The sequence below is a fragment of the Daphnia pulex genome, chromosome 5 (assembly GCF_021134715.1).
Source record: "Daphnia pulex isolate KAP4 chromosome 5, ASM2113471v1".
In the NCBI taxonomy this organism is placed as follows: domain Eukaryota; kingdom Metazoa; phylum Arthropoda; class Branchiopoda; order Diplostraca; family Daphniidae; genus Daphnia; species Daphnia pulex.
The window spans coordinates 7,595,433-7,622,374 of NC_060021.1; the positions used below are offsets into that span (position 1 = coordinate 7,595,433).

General features: G+C 37.0%; 3 protein-coding genes and 3 long non-coding RNA genes across 11 annotated transcripts in view; 2 read left to right on the forward strand and 4 right to left on the reverse strand.

Annotated features, from left to right (window-relative positions):
* The first annotated feature begins 62 nt into the window (after positions 1–62).
* LOC124195118 (protein VAC14 homolog) lies at positions 63–3,416 on the forward strand. The gene is made up of 15 exons (XM_046589623.1): positions 63–333; positions 390–540; positions 607–837; positions 893–1,231; positions 1,296–1,419; positions 1,489–1,676; positions 1,734–1,839; positions 1,899–2,016; positions 2,092–2,182; positions 2,253–2,336; positions 2,395–2,513; positions 2,588–2,667; positions 2,728–2,881; positions 2,949–3,101; positions 3,162–3,416. The coding sequence occupies exons 1-14, from the start codon at positions 233–235 to the stop codon at positions 3,091–3,093; spliced, it is 2,031 nt and encodes a 676-aa protein (XP_046445579.1). The 5' UTR covers positions 63–232; the 3' UTR covers positions 3,094–3,101; positions 3,162–3,416.
* A 762-nt stretch (positions 3,417–4,178) lies between these two features.
* LOC124193468 lies at positions 4,179–5,281 on the forward strand. The gene is made up of 3 exons (XR_006874273.1): positions 4,179–4,589; positions 4,684–4,892; positions 4,982–5,281. It is a non-coding gene; the product is annotated as an uncharacterized LOC124193468 (long non-coding RNA).
* A 6,218-nt stretch (positions 5,282–11,499) lies between these two features.
* On the reverse strand, positions 11,500–15,570 carry LOC124193930. Of its 2 annotated transcripts, XR_006874543.1 has the most exons (10): positions 15,374–15,570; positions 15,131–15,143; positions 14,809–15,054; positions 13,988–14,281; positions 13,516–13,880; positions 13,047–13,426; positions 12,553–12,957; positions 12,085–12,437; positions 11,879–12,015; positions 11,500–11,776 (listed from the first exon to the last, which is right to left on the reverse strand). It is a non-coding gene; the product is annotated as an uncharacterized LOC124193930 (long non-coding RNA). The 2 variants fall into 2 exon arrangements; XR_006874542.1 differs by lacking the exon at positions 13,988–14,281.
* A 177-nt stretch (positions 15,571–15,747) lies between these two features.
* On the reverse strand, positions 15,748–17,900 carry LOC124193438. 2 transcript variants are annotated; one of them, XR_006874264.1, is made up of 6 exons: positions 17,615–17,900; positions 17,485–17,553; positions 17,248–17,385; positions 16,863–17,174; positions 16,391–16,642; positions 15,748–16,328 (listed from the first exon to the last, which is right to left on the reverse strand). It is a non-coding gene; the product is annotated as an uncharacterized LOC124193438 (long non-coding RNA). The 2 variants fall into 2 exon arrangements; XR_006874263.1 differs by lacking the exon at positions 17,485–17,553 and having other exon boundaries at positions 17,611–17,900.
* Positions 17,901–21,214: 3,314 nt separating this feature from the next.
* Positions 21,215–23,108, reverse strand: LOC124193598 (isovaleryl-CoA dehydrogenase, mitochondrial-like). Its single transcript, XM_046587505.1, has 5 exons — positions 22,836–23,108; positions 22,667–22,756; positions 22,266–22,487; positions 21,778–22,199; positions 21,215–21,702 (listed from the first exon to the last, which is right to left on the reverse strand). Exons 1-5 carry the CDS (start codon positions 22,998–23,000, stop codon positions 21,309–21,311), a joined length of 1,293 nt encoding a protein of 430 aa, XP_046443461.1. The 5' UTR covers positions 23,001–23,108; the 3' UTR covers positions 21,215–21,308.
* Positions 23,109–23,272: 164 nt separating this feature from the next.
* Positions 23,273–26,942, reverse strand: part of LOC124194106 (protein pangolin, isoforms A/H/I/S-like) — a 31,388-nt gene continuing 27,718 nt past the window's right edge. For all 4 annotated transcript variants that reach the window (XM_046588148.1, XM_046588146.1, XM_046588149.1 and 1 more), the window contains exon 12: positions 23,273–26,787. In XM_046588148.1, the coding sequence (XP_046444104.1) occupies positions 25,950–26,787 (838 nt within the window). In that variant the 3' untranslated portion in view covers positions 23,273–25,949. The remainder of the gene's footprint in view (positions 26,788–26,942) is intronic.

The window sequence follows — 26,942 nt, forward strand, 5'->3', positions numbered from 1 at the left end:
TTCAAGTTTCAAAACAAATGAGAAATTCGCAAATAATTCAATAATTTGAAATTTGGCAATGTTTTATGAACCAAAACAGAGGCGGTTACCGTGTCGTCTGCATACTTGTCTCTCTGCCGTCGTTTCCCGTTTGTATAGTTAACTCACTTTTAAGTTTGGGTTACCTGAGATTATGTTCTATGGTTGCCGTTCTTTATTCGTCAATCGAAAGTAATAGAAAAATAGTTTTGAAATGTCTGAAAAAGATTACGCTCCGTTAAGTGCTGCGTGTGTTAGAGCTCTCAGCGATAAGCTGTACGAGAAGCGCAAAGCAGCTGCCTTGGAAATTGAAAAGTACGTAACTCAAAGCTAAATTTGTGATATAATGACAATATCTATAATTGCAATAGGATGACGAAGGAGTTTTCAACAGTGAACAATACAATACAAATTAAGAAACTCTTGCGTGTTCTGAGCCAAGAATTTGCTGTATCTCAAAATCCTCATACCAGAAAAGGTGGTTTGATAGGGCTTGCTGCAATGGCAATTGCTCTTGGCAAGGTATTTCAAAATTGAAGTTCATACTTTGTAGATTTGTTTTATTTTTATGATTCACTTTGTCATCAGGATACCAATCTTTACATGGAAGAGCTTGTGAGGCCAATTCTTGCCTGCTTCTTGGACACTGACTCTAGAGTGCGATATTATGCTTGTGAATCTTTATACAATGTTGCCAAAGTTGGAAGAGGTGCATTGCTTCCACAGTTTAATGAAGTATTTGATGTATTAGCAAAGCTAGTGGCAGACCCAGATCAGAATGTCAAAAGCGGAGCTGAACTTCTGGATAGACTTTTGAAGGTAGTTTTATAGTCATACTTCTACAATTTTGCCTTATTAATTATTTGATCAATAGGATATTGTGACAGAGTCTGCGTGCTTTGATGTAACTGCATTCATGCCGCTACTTCGTGAACGAATTTACACGAGAAACACATTCACAAGACAATTCCTTATATCTTGGTTGTCTGTCTTGCACTCTGTGCCTCATTTAGACCTTCTTACTTTTTTGCCTGATATCCTCGATGGATTGTTCACGATCTTGGAAGATCCAACCATGGAAATTAAGAAGATGTGCGAAAGCCTACTTGGAGAGTTTTTAAGGAGTATCATTGAGAACCCTAAGCATGTAGATTTCCCTTCGATGATCAACATTCTTATTCATCATAGTCAGTCATCCGACGAACTTTCAAGAGTAACACAAAATATAAAAATACTTATTTTATCTTTATCTAACGCGTCTTCAATTTGGTCTTCAGTACACAGCTGTGACGTGGATTAGCGAATTCGCCATTTTGTCTGGTCCGGCTATTCTTCCGTATACTTCTGGTATATTAACAGCTATTTTACCTTGCATGGCTTACGATGACGACAGCAAAAAAGGTATATATCTACATTCTTAGATTGTTGCTTTAATTTCGAAGTGCGCTAAATAATATTTGATTATTTCAGATTTACGCGAAACAACTCGAATTGTGAATTCAAACTTAATGCGATTGGTTGATAGTGATAGTGAGAAGAATATGGAATTGGGCTCTGTGGTTCTAGTCTTGGATCAGCATCTTACTCATAATTCTGTCCACACTAAAGTAGCAGTTCTAAAATGGATTGAGCATTTACTTAGCCATTTACCTAACTCGGTAAGCACTTAATACCACATTGCTAATTAATTTAATCAATGAAATTTACGAACTTAGATTCTGCCCCATACTGAAAAACTATTTCCAGTTTTGTTGAATAATCTGTCAGATCCTGCTGACCAAGTTGTAATCTTAACAGTTCAGGCATTGGCTCATATTGCAAGTAAATGCCACACTAGCATTTTCGTTCGTGCATTATATATATTGTTGAATTCAATCTAGATGCGAAAGCAAATGATGCAAAGGGTGACTCTTATTTTCTCAAATTTATGAAAAGCTTATTAACTTTGTTTAGTAGCGACAATGGTATGCAAGAAGAACGTTGGGCTTTTATTATCAGGTTTGTCATATTTACATTTTTTTCGGAGGGGGGCTGAGATTAAAATATAAAATATAAATTTATTTTCAATTTCAGGCAATTGTGTGTCTTGTTGAGCGCTGAAGATATTTATCGCACTTTTGCTGAAATATTGATAGAAGAAAAAAATTGCCGATTTGCTTCAGTGGTATGTTTTTTGTTTTTTTTCTTAGTTTTTGCTCGATCATAATGTGTGATAAAATTTCGATCCCCTTCAGATGGTTGAAACCTTAAGCACGCTACTGCTGACGTCTTCTGAATTGTTCCCTCTTCGGCGAAAGTTGAAAGATCTTAGCACAGAAGTATGCTGCCTTTGAAATATATTTGGACCAGGTTGTTAAGTTTATTGTATTTTTACAGGAAAGCTGTAATCTGTTTGAAATGCTCTATAAGTGCTGGTGCCATAATCCAGTTGCTACAGTTGCTTTATGTCTCTTGACTCAAAATTATCTTCAGGCATCGAATCTCATTCGGCATTTGTAAGTTACATGCATTCCATGATATTCTATTCAGAGTTCGTTGTGATTCGTCATCCTTTTTTCTATTTTAATAGCGGCAATCTTGAAGTGACCGTTGATTTTCTGACGGAGATTGATCAATTGGTTCAACTTATCGAATCACCAATCTTTGCATGTAAATATAGAAAATTATTTGTACTCACTTCTGCCATTTTTAACTTTAACATTTTCGTAGATCTTCGCATTGAACTCTTGGAACCAGAGAAAAACGGCCCTATAGTTCATACATTATATGGTTTGTTGATGCTTCTTCCACAAAGTGAAGCATTCCATACACTGAGACGGAGATTAGAGTGCGTTGCACATTTACGCCCCTTAGCGGATAATAGGTTCTGAACTCATTCGATCCTTATCTGTGTACAGACTAATATGTTTTATTCCTTTTGTAATGCTCAGAAACGTCAGGCAATCGGAAGACAAGCGGCCTCATGCCAAGGCTATCGACTTTCAGAAGTTGACCGATCATTTTGTGCGCATTCAAGAGAAGCACTGCCAGTACGAGCTCGAAACCAGAATAGCTGGCATGTCAAATCATAAATGAATAATTAAGTAAGTTCAAAATGTTTTGAGTTTCAAGTTCAATTCAAATGATTGGGTTTTTACCTTTAGATAGTCGATCTTGAATCTCAGTGGGATTCTGTTAACTAATTCATTCAGTGAAGACGTAACATGGTCTTCAATTAGTCAAAAGACGTTATCAGACTTGACATAATTTCAACTGAAAATATTAATTTTCAGTTTGCTTGGTTTCCAATAAGCATTCCATATTCTATACCTAAGCTTTTTTTTGCTATTGTTGATCACGTTTTATTTGATTATTTCATCGTAAAAGTTTATGCTCAATAAAAAGCATTTGCAGTGAAAGCAACGGAAACAGGAGCAACATATAATTTAATGGTAATTAAGTTCTCCTAGAAAAAAACATGTAGCAATTTATGTTTAATTATATTAAGCTTATCCAATCAATCAGCCAACAAATGGCGCAAACTGTAAGGGATAGCCGGATAGGGAACCTTAAAAAAAATGGGGTTCAGACTTCAGTCCTCCGTCTCAGGTAGCGCTAGCGAGGTAAACATGCGATTTTATGTCATTCCTGAAGTTGTTTTTTGTTAGTGTCTGGGTTATCTCTTCTCCTGCTACCTCTACATATCACCCTATGTAGAGATTAGAGATTAGAGATTAGAGAGATTAGAGAATAACAGCATAATGGACAATAAGGTAATAATGTTTGAATTTACAGTAAGACATTGCTCCTTTCCTGGACATGTGATTTACTGGTTTTACCTGTTATCTATTTACACTAAACCTGTCTATTGCCCCTGTAGGTTTCTATGGCTATATGATTTGCTTGGGAGTTGGGACTCTTCAAATGATAGGAATGGAAAAAAAATTACAAGTGGTTGTAAATTTTTTTGTCAAAAGGTGGGCGGTGGGGTTAGAATTTTTGGCATAAGGTTGGGGAATGGGATTTTATGTTTGAATTTTTGTCAAAAGGTTGGGGAACGGGTTGGGGTTAGAATTTTTGTCAAAAGGTTGGGGAACGGGTTGGGGTTAGAATTTTTGTCAAAAGGTTGGGGAATGGGATTTTATGTTTGAATTTTTGTCAAAAGGTTGGGGAACGGGTTGGGGTTAGAATTTTAGTCAAAAGGTAGGATTCGTCCACCAGGGGGTTTGGTGTTGCAGTCAGTTCATCAGTGCAGAAGACAGAACAGAACAGAAGTGAAGACTACGCACTTCAGATTCATTTTATTCGTCTTCGGGACGCTGCACGCTGATGCTGGATGTTTGCGTCATGACAGCGAACTTAAACACTTTCCGTGAAGATAGAAAGGTATTTTTCTTTTGTTTTTATCCATGAATGCTATTGTGTATGTGAATTCGATATATTCTTGTATTCGAGTGTGGATCTAAAGGTCATCTGGCCTTCGTTCAATATCAGTCTAACTCCCAGTGTGTCGTGACTGTCGTCCGAGCATGTGTCCTGAAAGTGCTGTGCGTATGCTGAAATGTCGTCTCGTACTAGAAACTATTGGAGTGGTAATTAGATATTTGTTTTCCAAATTATTTCCCAAATTTTGTTCTTGTGTATTTTTAAAGCTAAAGCAATCTTTTTTCCTTTAATTTTTGAAAGCTAGATCAATTTGAACTGTTGAATAATGGTGTTGGCTGCTCAATGTGTAGATGGTGAAAGGTTGACTTGTGATAAGCTGTTGTCTCTGGTGTTGGTGAATCTACAGACTTGCAGTTAAACGAGAGAGGGAAAAATGTGTGTTCCTGGCACAGAGTTCCTTGGGCCAATGTTGGACTTTGTCAGTAACAAGAAGAGTGACTTCCACCAATGTGAGTTTGTGAATCAATTTTATTATTTTTGTATGTGTTAATGTGCTAGTTGTAACTGAAAATTAATGTTAGATTTTTTCATGGTCTAGGTAACTATGACGTCGTTTGATGTTGGGTCTCGGGTGTTGTGTCGTTGACGGCTGGGTCGATCATTTGTGTACCGATGTCTCCTGGGTATGACGGATACCAAACCGCAACGCTGACAATAACGACGCCAAAAGACCAACGTTCTGTTCCGTCCTTATCTTCGCAACGCTCGCTCATCTAGCCTCAATGCTTTTGATGTTACTACATAACTTCTCCTACTCCACAAGTTATACCACTTCAGTCTGCTGTTACTCTCATGGTGAAATGCCCAGGTATCCGAAAAATTCTTAATTATTTACAAGTAAACCGCAACTCCAAAGTCTTGCTACACAACAATATATGCAATGACCAGTTACTACTCCGAGATTACTACAACGAAAAGGCCGAAAATTACACATCCACGTATGCTACCCCAGTTTACTACTCCAACGAATTTAAGTGCTACTGTGCTCCGAGAAACGACAGGTTGCTGTTTACTACACCACCAACACCCCCGAGTGGTCAACTACAACCTACGCTGCCCACAACTTCACTGAAGCTCCGAAGTACTACACCATCAAAGCACAACCAATTCGCAAGGGTAAATATGCTGTCTTTAACTGCTGTTTCTTTTTTATCGTTTGCCTTTTTTCTTTAAATGTTTATGTCATTTTTCTTTCAACTATTCTTTTTATCTTTATATTTTTCTTTAAATGTTCTTTACTTTTCTTTTTGTCTTCATCTTTCTCTCTAACTATTCTTTTGTTCATTATCTTCTTAAATATTCTTTTTGACTATCTTTTTCTCTAACCATTCTTTTTGTCTTTCATCTCTTTCTTTAATTATTCTTTTTGTCTTATGTATTTCTTTAATTATTCTTTTTGGCTTTATCTTTTTCTTTAAATGTTCTTTTTGTCTTAACTATTCTTTTGTTCATTATCTTTTTCTTTAAGAATTCTTTTTGTCTTTAACTCTATTTATCTTTAACGTTCTTTATCTTTTTCTTAATTATTATTTTCGTCTATCATTTTGCTTTTCTATTCTACTAATAGTAATCTTCCTTCAATTTTCTATCTTCCTTCAATTTTCTATCTTCCTTCAATTTTCTATCTTCCTTCAATTTTCTATCTTCCTTCAATTTTCTATCTTCCTTCAATTTTCTATCTTCCTTCAATTTTCTATCTTCCTTCAATTTTCTATCTTCCTTCAATTTTCTATCTTCCTTCAATTTTCTATCTTCCTTCAATTTTCTATCTTCCTTCAATTTTCTATCTTCCTTCAATTTTCTATCTTCCTTCAATTTTCTATCTTCCTTCAATTTTCTATCTTCCTTCAATTTTCTATCTTCCTTCAATTTTCTATCTTCCTTCAATTTTCTATCTTCCTTCAATTTTCTATCTTCCTTCAATTTTCTATCTTCCTTCAATTTTCTATCTTCCTTCAATTTTCTATCTTCCTTCAATTTTCTATCTTCCTTCAATTTTCTATCTTCCTTCAATTTTCTATCTTCCTTCAATTTTCTATCTTCCTTCAATTTTCTATCTTCCTTCAATTTTCTATCTTCCTTCAATTTTCTATCTTCCTTCAATTTTCTATCTTCCTTCAATTTTCTATCTTCCTTCAATTTTCTATCTTCCTTCAATTTTCTATCTTCCTTCAATTTTCTATCTTCCTTCAATTTTCTATCTTCCTTCAATTTTCTATCTTCCTTCAATTTTCTATCTTCCTTCAATTTTCTATCTTCCTTCAATTTTCTATCTTCCTTCAATTTTCTATCTTCCTTCAATTTTCTATCTTCCTTCAATTTTCTATCTTCCTTCAATTTTCTATCTTCCTTCAATTTTCTATCTTCCTTCAATTTTCTATCTTCCTTCAATTTTCTATCTTCCTTCAATTTTCTATCTTCCTTCAATTTTCTATCTTCCTTCAATTTTCTATCTTCCTTCAATTTTCTATCTTCCTTCAATTTTCTATCTTCCTTCAATTTTCTATCTTCCTTCAATTTTCTATCTTCCTTCAATTTTCTATCTTCCTTCAATTTTCTATCTTCCTTCAATTTTCTATCTTCCTTCAATTTTCTATCTTCCTTCAATTTTCTATCTTCCTTCAATTTTCTATCTTCCTTCAATTTTCTATCTTCCTTCAATTTTCTATCTTCCTTCAATTTTCTATCTTCCTTCAATTTTCTATCTTCCTTCAATTTTCTATCTTCCTTCAATTTTCTATCTTCCTTCAATTTTCTATCTTCCTTCAATTTTCTATCTTCCTTCAATTTTCTATCTTCCTTCAATTTTCTATCTTCCTTCAATTTTCTATCTTCCTTCAATTTTCTATCTTCCTTCAATTTTCTATCTTCCTTCAATTTTCTATCTTCCTTCAATTTTCTATCTTCCTTCAATTTTCTATCTTCCTTCAATTTTCTATCTTCCTTCAATTTTCTATCTTCCTTCAATTTTCTATCTTCCTTCAATTTTCTATCTTCCTTCAATTTTCTATCTTCCTTCAATTTTCTATCTTCCTTCAATTTTCTATCTTCCTTCAATTTTCTATCTTCCTTCAATTTTCTATCTTCCTTCAATTTTCTATCTTCCTTCAATTTTCTATCTTCCTTCAATTTTCTATCTTCCTTCAATTTTCTATCTTCCTTCAATTTTCTATCTTCCTTCAATTTTCTATCTTCCTTCAATTTTCTATCTTCCTTCAATTTTCTATCTTCCTTCAATTTTCTATCTTCCTTCAATTTTCTATCTTCCTTCAATTTTCTATCTTCCTTCAATTTTCTATCTTCCTTCAATTTTCTATCTTCCTTCAATTTTCTATCTTCCTTCAATTTTCTATCTTCCTTCAATTTTCTATCTTCCTTCAATTTTCTATCTTCCTTCAATTTTCTATCTTCCTTCAATTTTCTATCTTCCTTCAATTTTCTATCTTCCTTCAATTTTCTATCTTCCTTCAATTTTCTATCTTCCTTCAATTTTCTATCTTCCTTCAATTTTCTATCTTCCTTCAATTTTCTATCTTCCTTCAATTTTCTATCTTCCTTCAATTTTCTATCTTCCTTCAATTTTCTATCTTCCTTCAATTTTCTATCTTCCTTCAATTTTCTATCTTCCTTCAATTTTCTATCTTCCTTCAATTTTCTATCTTCCTTCAATTTTCTATCTTCCTTCAATTTTCTATCTTCCTTCAATTTTCTATCTTCCTTCAATTTTCTATCTTCCTTCAATTTTCTATCTTCCTTCAATTTTCTATCTTCCTTCAATTTTCTATCTTCCTTCAATTTTCTATCTTCCTTCAATTTTCTATCTTCCTTCAATTTTCTATCTTCCTTCAATTTTCTATCTTCCTTCAATTTTCTATCTTCCTTCAATTTTCTATCTTCCTTCAATTTTCTATCTTCCTTCAATTTTCTATCTTCCTTCAATTTTCTATCTTCCTTCAATTTTCTATCTTCCTTCAATTTTCTATCTTCCTTCAATTTTCTATCTTCCTTCAATTTTCTATCTTCCTTCAATTTTCTATCTTCCTTCAATTTTCTATCTTCCTTCAATTTTCTATCTTCCTTCAATTTTCTATCTTCCTTCAATTTTCTATCTTCCTTCAATTTTCTATCTTCCTTCAATTTTCTATCTTCCTTCAATTTTCTATCTTCCTTCAATTTTCTATCTTCCTTCAATTTTCTATCTTCCTTCAATTTTCTATCTTCCTTCAATTTTCTATCTTCCTTCAATTTTCTATCTTCCTTCAATTTTCTATCTTCCTTCAATTTTCTATCTTCCTTCAATTTTCTATCTTCCTTCAATTTTCTATCTTCCTTCAATTTTCTATCTTCCTTCAATTTTCTATCTTCCTTCAATTTTCTATCTTCCTTCAATTTTCTATCTTCCTTCAATTTTCTATCTTCCTTCAATTTTCTATCTTCCTTCAATTTTCTATCTTCCTTCAATTTTCTATCTTCCTTCAATTTTCTATCTTCCTTCAATTTTCTATCTTCCTTCAATTTTCTATCTTCCTTCAATTTTCTATCTTCCTTCAATTTTCTATCTTCCTTCAATTTTCTATCTTCCTTCAATTTTCTATCTTCCTTCAATTTTCTATCTTCCTTCAATTTTCTATCTTCCTTCAATTTTCTATCTTCCTTCAATTTTCTATCTTCCTTCAATTTTCTATCTTCCTTCAATTTTCTATCTTCCTTCAATTTTCTATCTTCCTTCAATTTTCTATCTTCCTTCAATTTTCTATCTTCCTTCAATTTTCTATCTTCCTTCAATTTTCTATCTTCCTTCAATTTTCTATCTTCCTTCAATTTTCTATCTTCCTTCAATTTTCTATCTTCCTTCAATTTTCTATCTTCCTTCAATTTTCTATCTTCCTTCAATTTTCTATCTTCCTTCAATTTTCTATCTTCCTTCAATTTTCTATCTTCCTTCAATTTTCTATCTTCCTTCAATTTTCTATCTTCCTTCAATTTTCTATCTTCCTTCAATTTTCTATCTTCCTTCAATTTTCTATCTTCCTTCAATTTTCTATCTTCCTTCAATTTTCTATCTTCCTTCAATTTTCTATCTTCCTTCAATTTTCTATCTTCCTTCAATTTTCTATCTTCCTTCAATTTTCTATCTTCCTTCAATTTTCTATCTTCCTTCAATTTTCTATCTTCCTTCAATTTTCTATCTTCCTTCAATTTTCTATCTTCCTTCAATTTTCTATCTTCCTTCAATTTTCTATCTTCCTTCAATTTTCTATCTTCCTTCAATTTTCTATCTTCCTTCAATTTTCTATCTTCCTTCAATTTTCTATCTTCCTTCAATTTTCTATCTTCCTTCAATTTTCTATCTTCCTTCAATTTTCTATCTTCCTTCAATTTTCTATCTTCCTTCAATTTTCTATCTTCCTTCAATTTTCTATCTTCCTTCAATTTTCTATCTTCCTTCAATTTTCTATCTTCCTTCAATTTTCTATCTTCCTTCAATTTTCTATCTTCCTTCAATTTTCTATCTTCCTTCAATTTTCTATCTTCCTTCAATTTTCTATCTTCCTTCAATTTTCTATCTTCCTTCAATTTTCTATCTTCCTTCAATTTTCTATCTTCCTTCAATTTTCTATCTTCCTTCAATTTTCTATCTTCCTTCAATTTTCTATCTTCCTTCAATTTTCTATCTTCCTTCAATTTTCTATCTTCCTTCAATTTTCTATCTTCCTTCAATTTTCTATCTTCCTTCAATTTTCTATCTTCCTTCAATTTTCTATCTTCCTTCAATTTTCTATCTTCCTTCAATTTTCTATCTTCCTTCAATTTTCTATCTTCCTTCAATTTTCTATCTTCCTTCAATTTTCTATCTTCCTTCAATTTTCTATCTTCCTTCAATTTTCGGCAATGTACTGTGAAAATACAATGGTTATATTAAAATATTGCAATTACAAGGAATTTCTATTATTTTATAAGAGGTTTTAAGCAAAGTTATGGAGTAAGATGTAGCAAAATCGTTAACCGAAGTTATTATAATTGGATTATTGAAAGTTTTAAAAACAAAGTGTTAAAGAAAAAAATTAAGACAAAAAGAAAAGTTAAAGAAGAAGATAAAGACAAATAGAATAGTTAAAGAAAAAGACAAAAGATAAAAAAGAAACAAATTTAACATAGCATATTTACTTTTGATTTGGTTGTTAATTGATAGTGTAGTACTACGGAGCTTCAGTGAAGTTGTGGTCAGCGAAGGGAGTAGTTTGACATTCGGGGGTGTTGATGGTGTAGTAAACAGCAACCTTTGTCGTTTCTCGGAGCACTACGAGTATTTAAATTGCTCGGAGTAGTAAACTATGATAAAGATGAAGACAAAAGAAAAATAAAGATAAAGACAAAAAGATAAAGATAAAGACAAAAAAAGTTATAGAAAAAGATAAAGATAAAAAGTAGTTATAGAAAAAGATTTAAAAAAAAGGATAGTTAAAGAAAAAGATTAAGACAAAAAAATAGTTAAAGAAAAAAGACAAAGAACACTTTAAGAAAAGAAAAAGACTTAGAGATAAAAAAACAGCAGTTTAACAGCATATTTACTCACGGTTGCAGATTTGATGTGACTTGATGGTGTAGTACTTCGAAGCTTCAGTGAAGTTGTAGGCAGCGTAGGTTACAATGTAACATTCGGGGACGTTGATGGTGTAGTAAACAGCAACTTCTGCCCTTTCTCGGAGTACAGTAGCAATTGGATTTCTCGGTAAGGTCCGTGGATGTGTAATTTTCGGCCTTTTCGGTGTGGTAATAGAGAATCCCGGAGTAGTAACTGGTCATTGCGTAAATTGATGTGTAGCAAGATAGTCGCGTTGCGTTTGGCTAACCACCATACACAGGGAACAGCAATACACCAGCTTGGTCGACTCAGTGAGCAGCGATCCAACATTCAACAGCAGCACGAAGCCAAAGTTAACTAGACAATGAAAATATATACATCAATATTCAATTATAAGCTATACACCAACAAATAGAAAACTTTGAATGAACTCAAAACATTTTGTAGAGCAAAGCAATATTTACCATTCATTGAGAATTTGAAGAGTTCAATTGTTGCCGGGTGTTGTAGTAATTAAGGACCCCGGTGTAGTAGGCAGGGGTAGTATGCGTAGTGTAGTATTCTGGTACCGGCGCCTTAGTGGTGTACTTAGTAGTGTAGTACTTAAAAACCTCGATGTAATTTGCTGGCTCTTTGGTGATGCACTTTGGTGATGCACCGTCATATCCAGGGGCCTCAGTAGACCAATGATCAACCCAGCTTTCAACGATGAATCCATCCTCAACAGCAGCACAACATCACAGTATACTAAACGATAAACAATGTGAACATTTGTTTTAAATTGTAACTGTTCATATTTACAACAACAGTAATAATAATTCACGATTCCAATTAAAATGTAATATATACCCATGATTGCGAACATTTCATACGATTATGGCAGTTGTTGACAAATACTGCTCTGCAGTAGGTTAAGGGGTAGTACTTAAACCCCTCGGTACTCGACCGCTTTGGTGGTTTAACAAGCTACAGCCTCGGTGCAGTGCCTATAATCAGAATAATATTTCGAAGCATCAGTATAGTAAGCTAGAACAGCGTAGGTTGTGGCATAATACTTTGTAGCTTTGGTGGTGTAGTATTTGAGATCCTTAGTGTAGTACTCACTACTCAGACGTTTTGTTGATGTAACTTGGGGTAGAGTGATACTTCCGTGCAGTAGCTCGGAGCAGCGTAGATATTCGTGTACAGTACATTCTTGGAGCCTTGGAGATGTGGTATTTACGAGCATCAGTGTAGTAAGTAGGTGTTGCGTATGTTGATGTTGTTAAGTAGTAAGGCAGCAACGTGGTGTACCATTCTATAGCTGCTAGTACTGAAATACCACCATACCCAGGAGACATCGGTACACTCGTGGTCGACCCAGCCATCAACGATACAACATCCAACAACAGCTCAACAGCATAATAATCTAAACAATTAACAGTTCGAAAATAGACTTTAATTAAAACTGGTCATATCAAATTATCAAAAACTAGAAACGATATAGAATTGATTCACGACTCGAAATATAAATGAATATTTACCCTTGAATGCGAATTAGTTTTCCTTCAATGGTGTAGTACTTCGGAGCTTCAGTGTAGCGGTTGGGGGGAGCGTACAACACTCGGGAGCGATGGTCGCATAGTAAACAGGAGCCTATGTTGTAGTTCGAAGCACAGTAATGTTTAGGTTTCTCGGTGTAGTAAACTGGGATAGACGCCTTGTCCTTGTCCATGTGAAATATTCAACCTTTTCGGTGTAGTATTTGGAAATCCCGGTGTAGTAACAGGTCGTTGAGTAAGTTTTGGCATAGTAAGACAGTAGCGTTGCGTGGTAAGACAGAAGCGTTGCGTGGTAAGACAGTAGCGTTGCGATATAATATCCACCATACCCAAGAAATATCACTACAACGGTCATATGATTCAACAGCAACACGTCACCAAATAACTCTAAATAAATAAAATAAATCATTTTCAGTTATTTATTAACATTAGGGAAAATGTGGAATAATTCAAACTATGTAAAACAGCATATTTACCCTTGCTTGCAAATTGGTTGTACATTTATGGTGTTGCACTTCGAAGCTCCAGTGTAGTAGTTGGGGGCAGCGTAGATTATCATGTAACATTCAGATGCGTTGGTGGTGTAGTAAACAGAAGCCTCTGTTGTAGCTCGGAGCAGAGTAATGCTTAGGTTCCTCGGTGTAGTAAACTGAGGTAGCATACGTCCTTGTGTAATATTCAGCCTTTTCAGTGTAGTAAGTGGAAGTCCCGGTGTAGTAACAGGTCGTTGAGTAAGTTGTTGAGTAATAAGACGGTAGCGTTGCGATTTGATATCCGCCATACCCAGGAAACATCACTACAACGGTCATATGCATCAAAGATACAAGATTCAACAGCATCAGGTCACCAAATAACTCTAAATAAATAAAATAAATCATTTTCAGTTATTTATTAACATTAGGGAAAATGTGGAATAATTCAAACTATGTAAAACAGCATATTTACCCTTGCTTGCAAATTGTTTGTGCATCGGTGGTGTTGCACTTCGAAGCTCCAGTGTAGTAGTTGGGGGCAGCGTAGATTATCATGTAACATTCAGATGCGTTGGTGGTGTAGTAAACAGGAGCCTCTGTTGTAGCTCGGAGCAGAGTAATGCTTAGGTTCCTCGGTGTAGTAAACTGGGGTAGCATACGTCCTTGTGTAACATTCAGCCTTTTCGGTGTAGTACTTGGAAGTTCCGACAGGTAGTTACGTATGTTGCTGTGTAGTAAGACAGCAGCGTTGCGGCTTGGTATCCGCCATACCCAGGGACCAGTGGTCGACTCAGCCAGAAACGATACAACATTCAACAGCATCACGAAGCCAGTTAACTAGACAAAGAAAATATCAACATCAATATTCAATCATGAGTGACACGCAAACAAATAGGAAAAATTTGAATTGTCACAAAACACTAATTGAACAAAATAATATTCACCTATCATTGAGAATTGGAAGAGTTCAATTATTATCGGGTCGAAGTTGCTCACTCAACTGATCTCTATCACCTTATTTCTCTCCTTTTATACCACTTTTTCTCACTCTAACTCATCTCTTAAGCCTCGCGGCTGTTGTACCTCCTTGATAATTATGAAACACGCCCCGTTCTTACCCAACCCTTCACCACTACATGACACGTTTTACGTAATGATCTCCGTTACCTCCGAATGTGAAAGCCATGCAAACTGCCTTTTCCTTCTGCAGGTTAACGTTGCTGGGGATTGGAATAGGTCTACAACAAGTCAACAACCAATATCAAAATGAACACCAAATGGTTTTGTCTTAAATCTTACTTTATAAACAGCAATTGACATTAAAGAAATGAGAATGATTAAAAAAATGACTCAACAGGTAAAAACTCAATAGTCCTTACACAAGGTCATATACTAGTGAAGAGTCAACAACGCTTCATGGATTCAAGAGAATTCTTGCAGAAGATAAACTTCAGTTTGGCAGCCCATAAATCACACACATTCCAACACAAAACCTCACATGTTTAAATGCCTTGTTATGTAGAACTTCCCCTTAAAATAAGTCCGAAGCACTTTTGACTATGCCAAAATTTTCCCTACCCTCTCTACCTCAAACACTCACATAAAATTGTTCAAATATTTCAGACATTAAGTGTGTAGAGACACGAGAGAATTAAAGCAACACCCGTTAAGCCCATATCTATTTCCATTTCTGGCTTCACCCCAGCCAACTAAAACAAAATTCTGGAGGTCTGAAACCGATAGAGAATAAAAGAAACACACTTACTGCTTGCAGCAACTGAAGGATATCTATAATTCAGGGCGTCGGTGTAGTAGCTCGGGGCATCATAAGGTGTGGTGTAATTCACTGGAGACTTGATGGCGTGATAACCGGCTGAAGCGTATGTTGTTGTTGTGTAGTAAGGCGTCGGCATTGCGGTTTGGTACCCGTGCCCAAAGGACATTGGTACACTATTGGTCGACCCAGCCACCAACGATACAACATCCGACAGCAGCACGACATTATAGTTGACTAAACAATTAAAAATATTAAATATTAATATTCAATAACCGGCATAATAAAGAACAAAGAAGGATTGATAAATTACCCATAACTGCGAACTGGTTAAACGATGAACAATCCAGTTGGTGATGGGGTTGGTGAAGGAAACATCGGTACACCAGTGGTCGATCCAGCCATCGATACAACACCCAACAGCAGCACGACGCCATAGTTAAATAGACAAATTATATATTTAAACATTATGGGTTAATATGCCAGTTGCTATTGAATATAAGTCAATAGTAGACTTAATAGTACAAAACTCCATGTAGAGAAACGGAATATTTACCCATTGTTGCGAACTGGTATTGCGATGAAGAAGGTAGTTGGTACAGGTAGTGCACTGCAGTTGTTGTCGTGTCGATGATGCTCACTCTACTGATGTCTCTGGCCTTTTCTCTCTCCTTTTTATACAATTTTTTTTATCACCCTCACCTCTTAAGCCTTGCGGGTATTGTACCTACTTGATAATGATGAAACACGTCCCTTTCTCACCCAACCTCTACACCATTGCATGACACGTTTTACGTAAATATCTCCGTGACCTTCGAATGTGAAGGAAATGCAAACTGCCCTTTCCTTTTGAAGGTTGACGTTGCTGGGGATGGGTCTACAACAACCAATATCAAAATGAATACCAAATGGTTATGTAACACATCCCATTCTCACCCACCCTCTACACCACTGAATGATACTTTTTACGTTTTACGGAAATGCTGTGTGAAAAACAAATTAACTTGAAATTCTTTTATTCACTAACTCGTATTCTTTATGACAGGGATCACGTGCCCGTACCATCAAAAGAGCTATCAGAAACAGTCCCATGTAATCTAAGGATAAAAAAGTTAATCCCTTTTAGTGTTCTGAAGTATTTCTGCATGTGCAACTTAAACTTCAAAGCTTCAGTGTAGTAGGTCAGAGTAGCATATGTGGTGGTATAATATTCAGGTACTTTGATAGTGTAGTACTTTAAGCTTAGTAGTAGCTACTTTAGGGACTTCGGTGTAGTAGAAAGGTGTACCGTAGGTTGTGGTGTAGAAAATTAGTACAAAAGGCAGCCACTGTGTAGAAATACTTGGTCACCTCGGTTGTGGTTGTGTAGCTCGAAGCGGTGCAGTAAGATGGGGCAGGGTAGGTTGTGATGTAGTACTCCGTTACCTTCGTGGCGTAAACTGGGGCAGCGTAGGTTGCAGTGTAGTACTGGCGCTTCGGTGGTGTAATAAGCTGGAACTTCGGTGTACTACCTGGGAACAGAGTAGTACTTAAGATCGGTGTAGTAGCTGAGGACAGAGTAGTACTTGGGAACCTCGGTGTAGTATTGTGTCAGCATACGTAGTCTCGTGTAGTACTCCGGTACCTTGGTGGTGTAGCTCGGGGCAGAGCATTACTTCGGGACGTCGGTGTAGTAACTGACTGTTGCCTAAGTTGCTGTTGTGTAGTAAGGCGACGGCGTTGTGATTTCATATCCACCATGCTCGGAAGACATCAGTACACCAGTGTTCGACCCAGCCATCAACGAACGATACAACACCCAACAGCAGCACGACGATATGGTTAACTAAACAATTAATTTCAACATTAATAATCAATAATATAACTAGCATACTAACAAAAAGAAGAGCACTAACAAAAGACAAAAAAAAAACAGATAGTACGCCATAGTTAACGAGACAATTAATATATTTAAATGTTAATATTCTAGGTAACTGGCATATTAACCCATAGTCAATAGTAGACTTAATAGTACAAAACTCCATGTAGAGAAACGGAATATTTACCCATTGTTGCAAACTGGTAATGCGATGAAGTAGGTAGTTGCTACAGGTAGTGCACTGCAGTTGTCGCCGTGTCGGTGATGCTCACTCTACTGATGTCTCTGGCCTTTTCTCTCTCCTTTTTATACGATATTTTTATCACCCTCACCTCTTAGGCCTTGCGGGTATTGTATCTCTGCTTGATAATGATGAAACACGTCCCTTTCTCACCCAACCTCTACACCATTCCATGACACGTTTTACGTAATGATCTCCGTGACCTTCGAAAGTGTAAGGACATGCGGACTGCCTTTACTTAACTGCAGGTTGACGTTACTGGGGATGGGTAAGAACCAATATCAAAATGAAAACCAAATGCATCAATGGCTGAGCCTTGCGGCTATTGTACCTGCTTGATAATGATGCAAAACGTCCAGTTCTCACCCAACCTCTACACTACCGCATTGTCAGTTTTACACGTAATGTTCCCCGCGACCTTCAAGCGTGAAGGACATGCAAGCTGGCCGGCCGGTCTGCAGGTTTAACTCTACAATGGTAATTGAAAAATAATTAATAAACACTGCATCAGTTGGAACATGTGGAAAATATAAAAAAAATTGAATTTAAACGTTCTTAAGTAACGTACGAGTGTACGACTCTTTCTCCATCATCAACAAAGTAAAGAGAATAAAGCAGATGACGGATAACATTTGTCCTACAGTACGAATATCTTCTATTAGGTGTCACTTTCAAAATTCAATTATACACTTACCCACCATTTAAATAAATGGGTAATCTTGACGATGTTGGTAATAAACTTCACAAGTCATTGGTAACGTCTCTCTGTAATCTGGGTCTCAATTATCTGGTCTCAACCAAAGTCCTGATGATCTGACAATAGTTGGGGACTTGTAATCGGGCTCAGAGGTCTGCTACTGCTGCGGAAAGTTGCGTAGTTTCTCTTAATTGCGAGTGTCCAGCGACCTCGTGTTGGGTATTAATAGGCTCCCGGCGGCTAACAATCAGATTACTCTGATTTCGTGTAGCGCGTCACGACTCGTGTAGCTTCATCTTATCAAAGACCGCTTAACTTTCATAAACTGCTGATCCCCAAGTCTCTTGTGTGCCTTAGAGTGGAGAAAGATGTAGAGAGGGGGTCGTACCATCAGGAAAGTTTTCTATCCTCTCGTAGTATAAAAATCCGAAGTTCAAATCGATTCAAGTTCCGAACAAATCTCGAAAACTTTCACAGTTGGATCTCAAGCTAGGATTTCATAAGTTTTTACGCCAATTGCAGGATCACGTTTAACATGAGAACACTGAGATTCAAGGCCTTTTATTAAGAACAAAAATAACGAATCTAACCTCTCGTAAGTGGACTGCAAATTACCTCGAGTATGAGTGAGGAATCCCTAGAATCCACCTATTATTCCACGTGGCAAAAGGCCAGAATTTTGTGAAAACCAGCACCAACTCCATTGACCACAAAAAACGAAATTAATAACCTTTGTGTTTCCAGATCTGTTGAATTGAATAGAACGATTATTGGCTATTGATTAAAAAAAAAATTCCCTATTACCTTGTGCTTAAGGAGTTCGATATAATATAGAGGGTATGTATTCCGTAAATCTCTTTCCAGCGCTTATCCTTCTTCTCTGTCGTGTCCATCTTCTTTCGCCCATCACGTTTCAGTGCCGTTGAAGTCGAATGATGCCAAGTGACCTTAGTGACCCGTGCCAGACAGAAGAGAAATCAACTTGGCGGATGCAATAAGGATCGAGAGGACACAGCTGGGGTCAGTATTTCAAGATGTTTTTGGTTGCTGTTACACCTCGGGTAATACTTCCTAAAGATGAGTAGATGACAGCATTGGAATGGACTGTTTTCAGCAGATGCAGCTCAACTTGAACTTCCATTTCTCCAGCCGGCTTTCAACGAAGCTATCTGCATGACAGCTAAGAAGCTCAGACTTCCAAATTCGAATTCTTCAATAGATAAGTAAAGGGATCTCCTAGCTGAACATAAACTAATAAAATCTATTGCGTTTATATTGCAGATAAATTTTTTAACAAATTTACTTTAATTGATCTGAAAAAATTCAGATCAATTTCAGACTTTCCTTAACTTTTGCAACATAAAAATCTATAATATTGACAGAAAGTATGGGGGTCAAGACAAAAAAAAAACTTACAATTTTCTGAAGAAAAGAATAATTTTCCTGCCTATGGCTTTAAGGCAGCAGCAACAGTTATCTGTTTTGGAGTTAGAGATCCGACTAAGTTTGGCATCCAAGATCCAACAGTCAAGTCGAATCTAAAGGAAATAAACTAAAGTTAATCTCTATGTACTGCTTAAGAAAAATGCAATACATGTTGTGGCTGGTTGTGGCATGTCCCCTGCAACTTTTCATGTGACTTATTACCCAAAGTTGCTGCAATACACAGGCCATGGGTAATCTCCCCATGGCCTTTGATTATGTTGCCATAGCTTTCTCCATGACTGAAAATACAGTTTATGACATCATATAACAGTTACAAATGTTTAAGGAAGAATAATAGTTTGTCTGTCAATGCATTATTTGTAGAAAACATGTTCGAAAAAACAACAAGTGTCCATGCTGGAGTTAGTGACATATACCAACACCAACAGCAACTCCAGATTATTACGGTGAATATTAAATAAGAATGTAAAGAGGCATTCACAAAATTATGACTAAGCGATGTTATGTTTTTACCTGTATTAACAGGATGAAGCATTAAGCAGAAAGACGATTTTTAAGGAAAGAATTGATGGTAGCCTGGTAGGCTACTTGTAGGCTACTGTTTCCTTTCCCGTTCCTTCCTACACGTTATAATATGAAACATGAAATGATGAAAGGTGATCCAACAAACCAACACACATACGGAATAAATCACATCACAAAAAGTTGCACGGAAATTAAACTTGAATTTACTTATGAATTCATCGGTAGTTATCATGGAATAATAGGAATGTAGGAAAACTGTTTACTTTTGACAACTCTCATCTGATTGAAGAACAATCAACAGTCATCAACAACAACAATCCATAACCATGGCCATAACAACATGAAAAAGAAGCGACACCTGTCATCCAGGGCTGCCAGAACTGAAAAAGACAAAACCCTAAAACGGAAAAAAAAACCTTTTTCCCAAAAAACGAGAAAAACACCCAAAAAAAACCTTTAAACTTTTCACAAAAACCCAAAAAAAGTAAAAAAATCACAGAACAAAGTACTTAATTAATTGTTAATTTATTCCTTTGCGATTTCAGATGTCTGGATTTTGAGCAAGAACTACTATGCACTTATGCAGTCCCCTTTAATGATTAGATTCAGGGGGTGAAAATTGAATTAATTTCTCTGCTTGAAGCTTGAAGTACCAGCGATAGAGAGATTACAAGAAAGTTTCTCATCAGCCAAATACCTCGATTTGTCATCAACTTACACGCAGAACATGCAGATTAAGACTCGTCATCAATTATCAAAAAATTACTTAAAAATTTCCCCTCAGTCAAATGCCTCGATTTGTCGTCAATTAGTACATAACTACTTAAGACTCGTCATCAATTAACATCATCAGGAATTCTTCTGCGAACGTGCTATACAACATTACTTGGGAGCCGATCCCACATGACCAATTGTCAGTAATCCAAGCTCATAACCGTTATACTATGATGTGGCTGTAAATATCGAAATTACGTAGAAATTTTTTCAATTCCCTGAAATCCAAACTATTATCCAACTATTTATCTTATTAATTTATTATTAACTTATACTCGGTCATATTTGGTGTTTATGTGAAGGTTGAAACATCAAACATTTGTGTGCGATATGCGATAAAAGAAACCTATCGGAATACGTTTAATTTAAAATTAAAAAAAAAATCTAAATGTCATAATAATAAACTCTTCTGAGGCGGAGAATAATCAATTGGCTCACTGACAAAGATACTTCTTTTAAAAATTGTAGGGAACGGCAGAACCGCAGAACAGACCTTTTAGGTTCAGGGGGTGAAAATTGAATTGATTTCTCTACTTGAAGTACCAGCATTACAGAAGTTACAAGAAAAGTTTCCCCTCAGCCAAATGCCTCGATTTGTCGTCAACTTACACGCAGAACGTGCAGATTAAGACTCGTCATCAATTATCATCATCAGGTACTTTGTAACATTTTGGGATGGGCCGGGAGTCGAACACGGGAACTACGCCATGCAAAGCGCAGCCCATGACCACTACACCAATGGGCCTTGAACACATAGGCATATATTGACATCATATCTGAGTAGCTTAAAGCAATTAAAGAAAACGATTATCATTACAGCATACTTTGCAAACAAAAAAAATAAGAAACAAATATATAGATTTCACATACCTTTTCCAATATTTTTCTAGTAAGCGTTCTTCATTTATTACAACATAATAATGGCATTTAAAATATCACGGAAAAAATGTTCATTTATATTCCTCATTCAACGATCTACCAATAATTGAACGGCGAACTTCACTGGTTCCGGCTCCAATTTCATAGAGTTTCGCATCTCGCAAATAGCGGCCCGTGGGGTAATCGTTGATGTATCCATTACCACCTAGGATCTGAATGGCGTCGAGAGCCATAAGAGTGGCTTTCTCTGCCGTGTAAAGAATGACTCCAGCACAGTCTTTGTTGCTGGCGTGACCACGATCGCACGCTCTAGCTACGTTGTAAAGGTAGGATCGACAAGCGCTCAAAGTCGTATACATGTCTGCCATCTTTCCTTGAATCAATTGGAATTCTCCAATTCTTTTCCCAAACTGTTTACGGATGTGGGCGTAGTCGAACGCGGTATCGCAACATGCCTGCATAATACTGCACAGACAATGAAGAAGAAGAATTAGTGCATTCCTTTTACTGCAGCAGTACAAGAAGTGAATGCTTACTTACCCAACAGGTCCGGATGCCAGTACAAGTCGTTCAGACTCAAGCCCGCTCATGAGTACGTACACGCCACGATTAAGCTTGCCGAGAATATTGGCTTCAGGAACTTTGCAGTCTTCAAAAATAAGTTCGCAGGTATTTGAGCCCCTCATTCCAAGTTTATCAAGTTTCTGGGCGGTGCGAAATCCAGGGAAATCTTTCTCCACGAGAAAGGCGGTAATTCCGTGCTGAGGTTTTGAATCTGCTGCGCCTGTTTTGGCGTAGATAATGAGAACGTCAGCGTCGGGTCCGTTAGTGATCCAGAACTTGTTTCCATTCAAGACGTAGTAGTCGCCTTTCTTTTCGGCTTTTAACTTCATAGAAACGACGTCGGATCCCGAGCCAGGCTCAGACATTGCTAGAGCTCCCATGTGATCCCCAGAGCACAGCTGTGCATTAAGAAATGAAATAGGAATTTATATACATCTTGTTAAGACTTCAACTTTTCTTCAAACCTTGGGGAGGTATTTCTGTTTCTGCTCTTCAGTTCCATTGCGGGAAATCTGATTGATGCACAAGTTGGAGTGAGCTCCATAGCTAAGACCAATTGCTCCAGAGGCCCTTGAAATTTCTTCCATGATGATACAATGGTCCAAGTAGCCTCCATCACTTCCACCGTATTCTGACTTGGCAGTGATACCCAACAATCCCAATGCACCACATTTCTTGTAGAATTCCTGCAATTATTATAATTTTGTTCCATAAACATTAACATTAAATACACTAGACGGTTCCAACTTTTTCACAAACAATCGTTTTTTGCATGCATTTCTGCATACAGTGTTCTCTGAATAAATTAGCCAAATTATTGAAAACTTTGTCTCACTGAAACTTAAGGAGAATCACAATAACTTACCCTCATTTCTGTGAATGTGTTCATTTTGTCGATATCATTGGCCTTGGGGGCAAGTTCTTTCTGCACGAAGTCGAAGACAGTTTTTCTTAGCTGAATAGTGGATTAGAATAGATAAAATTATTACAACAACATTTTAGATGGAAAAAGCAAGAGATTTTTTGAACATTACCTGGATCTGTTCTTCGGTTAAACCACTGGTTATATCATCAATGGGATAATGCGTCATTTGACGCTGCTGTGAACATGAAAAATTGTAAATTACGGGAAGCAATCTTTGAGGTTGGCATCTTTGGGCAGTATTTTGGACAACACGGGAAAACAATAAGCTTGCCATGGCTATTTTTTTTTAAAGAAACTTTTCTCTCAGCAATCACAAAAGCGATTTGAGACTAGATTGAGATGCGATGTGCGTAGCAGACGAGAAAAACGCAGTTTGAGCATTATTATTCATTAAGTGATCCCTAGGTGGCGTTGACGGAGAAAACTATTCAAAAATGTTCTTTTTGTAAAACCTCACAAAATGTCGCCTTGAATTGTGCAAAAAACCGGTTTAAAATTTCACAAATGAAAACGGCCCATTACAAATAAATTAAATCACGCGTTTTATACACCATCTATCACTTTGTATTGCAAACATAAGGCCAATATTTATAATACAGGAATGCCTACACGATGAAAAATGATACAACCAATAAGCTGACATTCGACTGTGAATTGAAAGTAAAACAAACAAACAAACAAACAAACGATCAAACCTAATCATCATCGGTGCAATACGCTGCAAACGAGGGTTGGGATCTCAAATAGATGAGGGCAGTTTCCAAAATAATAATAATAAAAAAAAGAATCAAACAAACAAAAATAACACGCACACACGAGATGGGGGGTCATCCACAACAACAAGAAAAACACGCGCGCGCACACACCTGCTGAATTCAATCAGTTGGGTCTGATCCTTCTGACGAAAAAGAAAGAAAATTCAAGATGATGAACAAACGGATTTTTGTCGGGAGCTGTAGAGAGAGGAGGGGGGGGGGAGCTTCCATTTATGTACAAGTAACGCTCGGCTTCTTGAATGATAAAACTAAACAGCAAAAAGACCGAGACCAATTTTGTTTGTTTTCTTTCTGTAAAGATAGAAGAGGGAATGGCGTGAGTTGCGTGTGTGTCTGTGAGGGAAGTAGAAGAGAGAGAGAGAGACAAGGATTTCAATCTGAAGAAAAACAAACAGAATGATTCAAAAAATTCAATCTCAAGTTTTCTTTCTTTTTTTTCATTTTTACGGGAGGAAGAATTCGTGCTGTGCTCGGAGACGACTTGATTCTTCCGGCGATATTTTCCATTTCAAATAGAAACCCAAACTTTTTTTTCTGTCTCGTTATTTTATCGCTAATGATTTATAAATTTAAGCTCGGTTGAAATGAACTTCTTCTTTCTCTCTTTCTCTCATCGCTTTTTATTATTATTATTATTATTTTTTTTAAAGAAGAAAACAACTTTCCCGTTATATCACATAATAGGCCCTTAACCTCCCCAGTTTCAAAATTCACGAGTATTTGGATGACCCAATTATTTGTTGTCAAATGGACTCGCCCTGAAAACAAAAATGCCTTTTCTCAACAAAAACTATTCAAAATCTAATAGAGAGAGAGAGAGTGAGAGAGAAAGAAGCCTGTGGTTTCCTGTTTAATATGAATGCAACGTCGATTCAAATCCACACACACACACACAATCACACGAACGAACCAACGCACAACATGAAAAATTGGGGGGAAAGGAGGATATAAAGATATTCAAATTGGGAGAAAAAAAACACATTTTTTGAATCCCTCCCGCGTTCGCGCCCTCTCAATCATACCCCAAAAAGACACACACACACACACACAAACAGAGAAACAAATCAGACACACGGCAAAAATACTCGGTGATGGATGATTGTCCGCAAACACACGTAAACGCATTCATACAAATACATACACACGCCAAATTTTCACACGGGAGATTATTTTTTGTTTATTAAATGGGAAAAAAAAGTTTAAAATTTATTTTTTTTTGTTGGTTGAAAGAAACGGGAGTGGAACCAAAAAAAAAAAGAGAGAGAGAAAGATGATATACACATGACATTTACAATCAAAAATTGTCGAGTGGTTGTTTTGTTGTTTCGAAATAATAATAATGAAAAAAAAGAGATACACATTGGGGGGACAGAGAGAGTGTGTGTGGGGGAGTAGCTATAAGAGCACGCAAAAAAATGGGATGTCCTCCCCCCTCGAAATATTCTAACGGGGAATTTTGAAGGTGTGTAAAACCTCTTGTTGATTGGCACGAGAATAATTGTGTTTTTTTTTATTTTTATTTTATTTTCAACTTTTTTTTGATTCAAGGATGGGGGCGAATAAGATAGAGAAAAAAAAATTCAAAAAATGGCGCGTTCCCGGATTTTTCTCTCCCCCCCGCTACACACCCAGAGAGGCCGAAGAAAAAAGGGGAAAAATATCAAACAAAAGATGAAATCGAATTTTTTTTTTGCTTGCTTAAATTAAAATAGGGATAGTATAGTTATTATTTATTAATAGATGATGGGAAGCAAGTAAAATGAAATTGTTGACGATAAGAAAAAAAATGAAACTTTGCCGTTTTCGTTGAATATCCTTCAATTCCCTCCTCAAACTCAAACTCGCCATCAAATCAATGTGAGGTGCGTCTGCTCTGCGGTGGGTTTTTTTACGAAACGGTTGACAAAAGAAAAATCAAGGAGGAAATGAAATGAAATGAAAAAAAAACAACCCTGTTGAACCTGAGGTCACGCCCATCATCATCACCATCAGCTGTTGTTTGTTAATTTGTGTGTCTAGTCTCTTTTTCTTTCTTGTTATTTATAATAAACGAAATGTGTGTGGTGGATAAGAAGAAGAAAGAAAAAAACGGAAGGAAAAATAGAAGAACCTCTCTCGAAAATCATCAATCATCCATCATAGAAATTCGGTGGCGATCACGCGAGATGGCACTGTCTTTCCAATCATTTGCAAACGGGGGGAGGAAGAGGAAGAGGTGGGCACGCAAAAAAATTTTTGTTTCAAATTGAATAATTTTTTCTTTTTCTGAGAACGAAAAAAAAAAATGTAGGGGGAAGGTGGAGCAAAAAGCGGATTCCTTTAGTTGTCAAGTTTCATTTTTAAATCAAACCCTGAGCGCACGCCACAGTTGTTGAACTTTGTGTAAAAATAAGCCAATGGAAGGTACGATTGGGTGGGGAGGAGGAGGAGGAGGAGTTGTGATTTCATCAGGTGACACTGACAATGGCGTGCGAATTGGTGTCGGAGGCTTTGCTGACGGATGAATGGGCCTTGTCTTTGTTGCTGTTGCTGCTACACTGACCCGTCAGCTGGTTGACACTCAACGGATTGTTGATGTCGTGCGGATTGGTGCCGATGGGGTGCCGGTGGGGCAGGTTGGCCGGCGGTAGGAGCATCCCGTGATGGTGTTGCTGCTGCTGCTGGTGTTGGTGATGAGAATTCTGATGCTGCTGCTGCTGCCCAGTCGGCACCGGGTGATGCGGATGGTGGGAGTGATGGTGATGCGAATGATGGACCGAATGGTGTGAATGACCCGATCCGGACGGACTAGGCCCTGGCAGCATGTTGTACAGTCCGAAAGGTAGGCCCGGCGTGCTGCCGTTGCCGGAAGACGACGACGACGACGAGGAGGACGAAGCGGCCGAGAGACTCGTCTGGGCCGTGATCAGCGACGACTTGCCGATGATGCCAATGATGGCGTCATGTCCACTCGTCGTGTAGCTGGCCGAAGACGGGGTGGCCGGCGACGGCGTCAGTGGGCACGGAGAGGCCAAGCTCGTGCTGGGACTAGGTAGGATGGCCGGACTGGCAAGCGAGGAGAGGCTGAGACCTGGACTGGAGAGTCCCAAATCGGAAGCCGAGGTGGCACCTCCGTCATCGTCGTCGGCTGCGCCAGCGTCCGAATCGCTGCTGGCGCCGTCGTCGTCGTCCACTTTGGAATCGGGTGAACGCGTTTCGCCCACGCTGCCCGCGCTGCCCAAATTGTCCTCAGAGTGGTCCGCCTCGTCCGCCCCGTCCATGTACCGGATGCACTTCTTCTTCCTCCTGCGAATCGACACCATTCCCCAAAGCAAAGGGCAAAGACAAAACAAAAAAAAAGAGAAACGTTTAAAACCAAATTGCTGACGAATGTTTCAAAAATCAAACAATTTAAATTATCGACAAATCAAAAAAATTAGGCCAAGAAAAACGGAAAACAG

Coding starts and splice junctions, on each gene's coding strand:
- LOC124195118 (XM_046589623.1), top strand. CDS start 233: ATGTCTGAAAAAGATTACGCTCCGTTAAGTGCTGCGTGTGTTAGAGCT. Junction 541..606: donor TGGCAATTGCTCTTGGCAAG/GTATTTCAAAAT, acceptor CTTTGTCATCAG/GATACCAATCTTTACATGGA. Junction 2,668..2,727: donor CGAATCACCAATCTTTGCAT/GTAAATATAGAA, acceptor ACATTTTCGTAG/ATCTTCGCATTGAACTCTTG.
- LOC124193598 (XM_046587505.1), bottom strand. CDS start 23,000: ATGGCAAGCTTATTGTTTTCCCGTGTTGTCCAAAATACTGCCCAAAGA. Junction 22,757..22,835: donor TAACCGAAGAACAGATCCAG/GTAATGTTCAAA, acceptor TCCACTATTCAG/CTAAGAAAAACTGTCTTCGA. Junction 21,703..21,777: donor CTGGCATCCGGACCTGTTGG/GTAAGTAAGCAT, acceptor TTGTCTGTGCAG/TATTATGCAGGCATGTTGCG.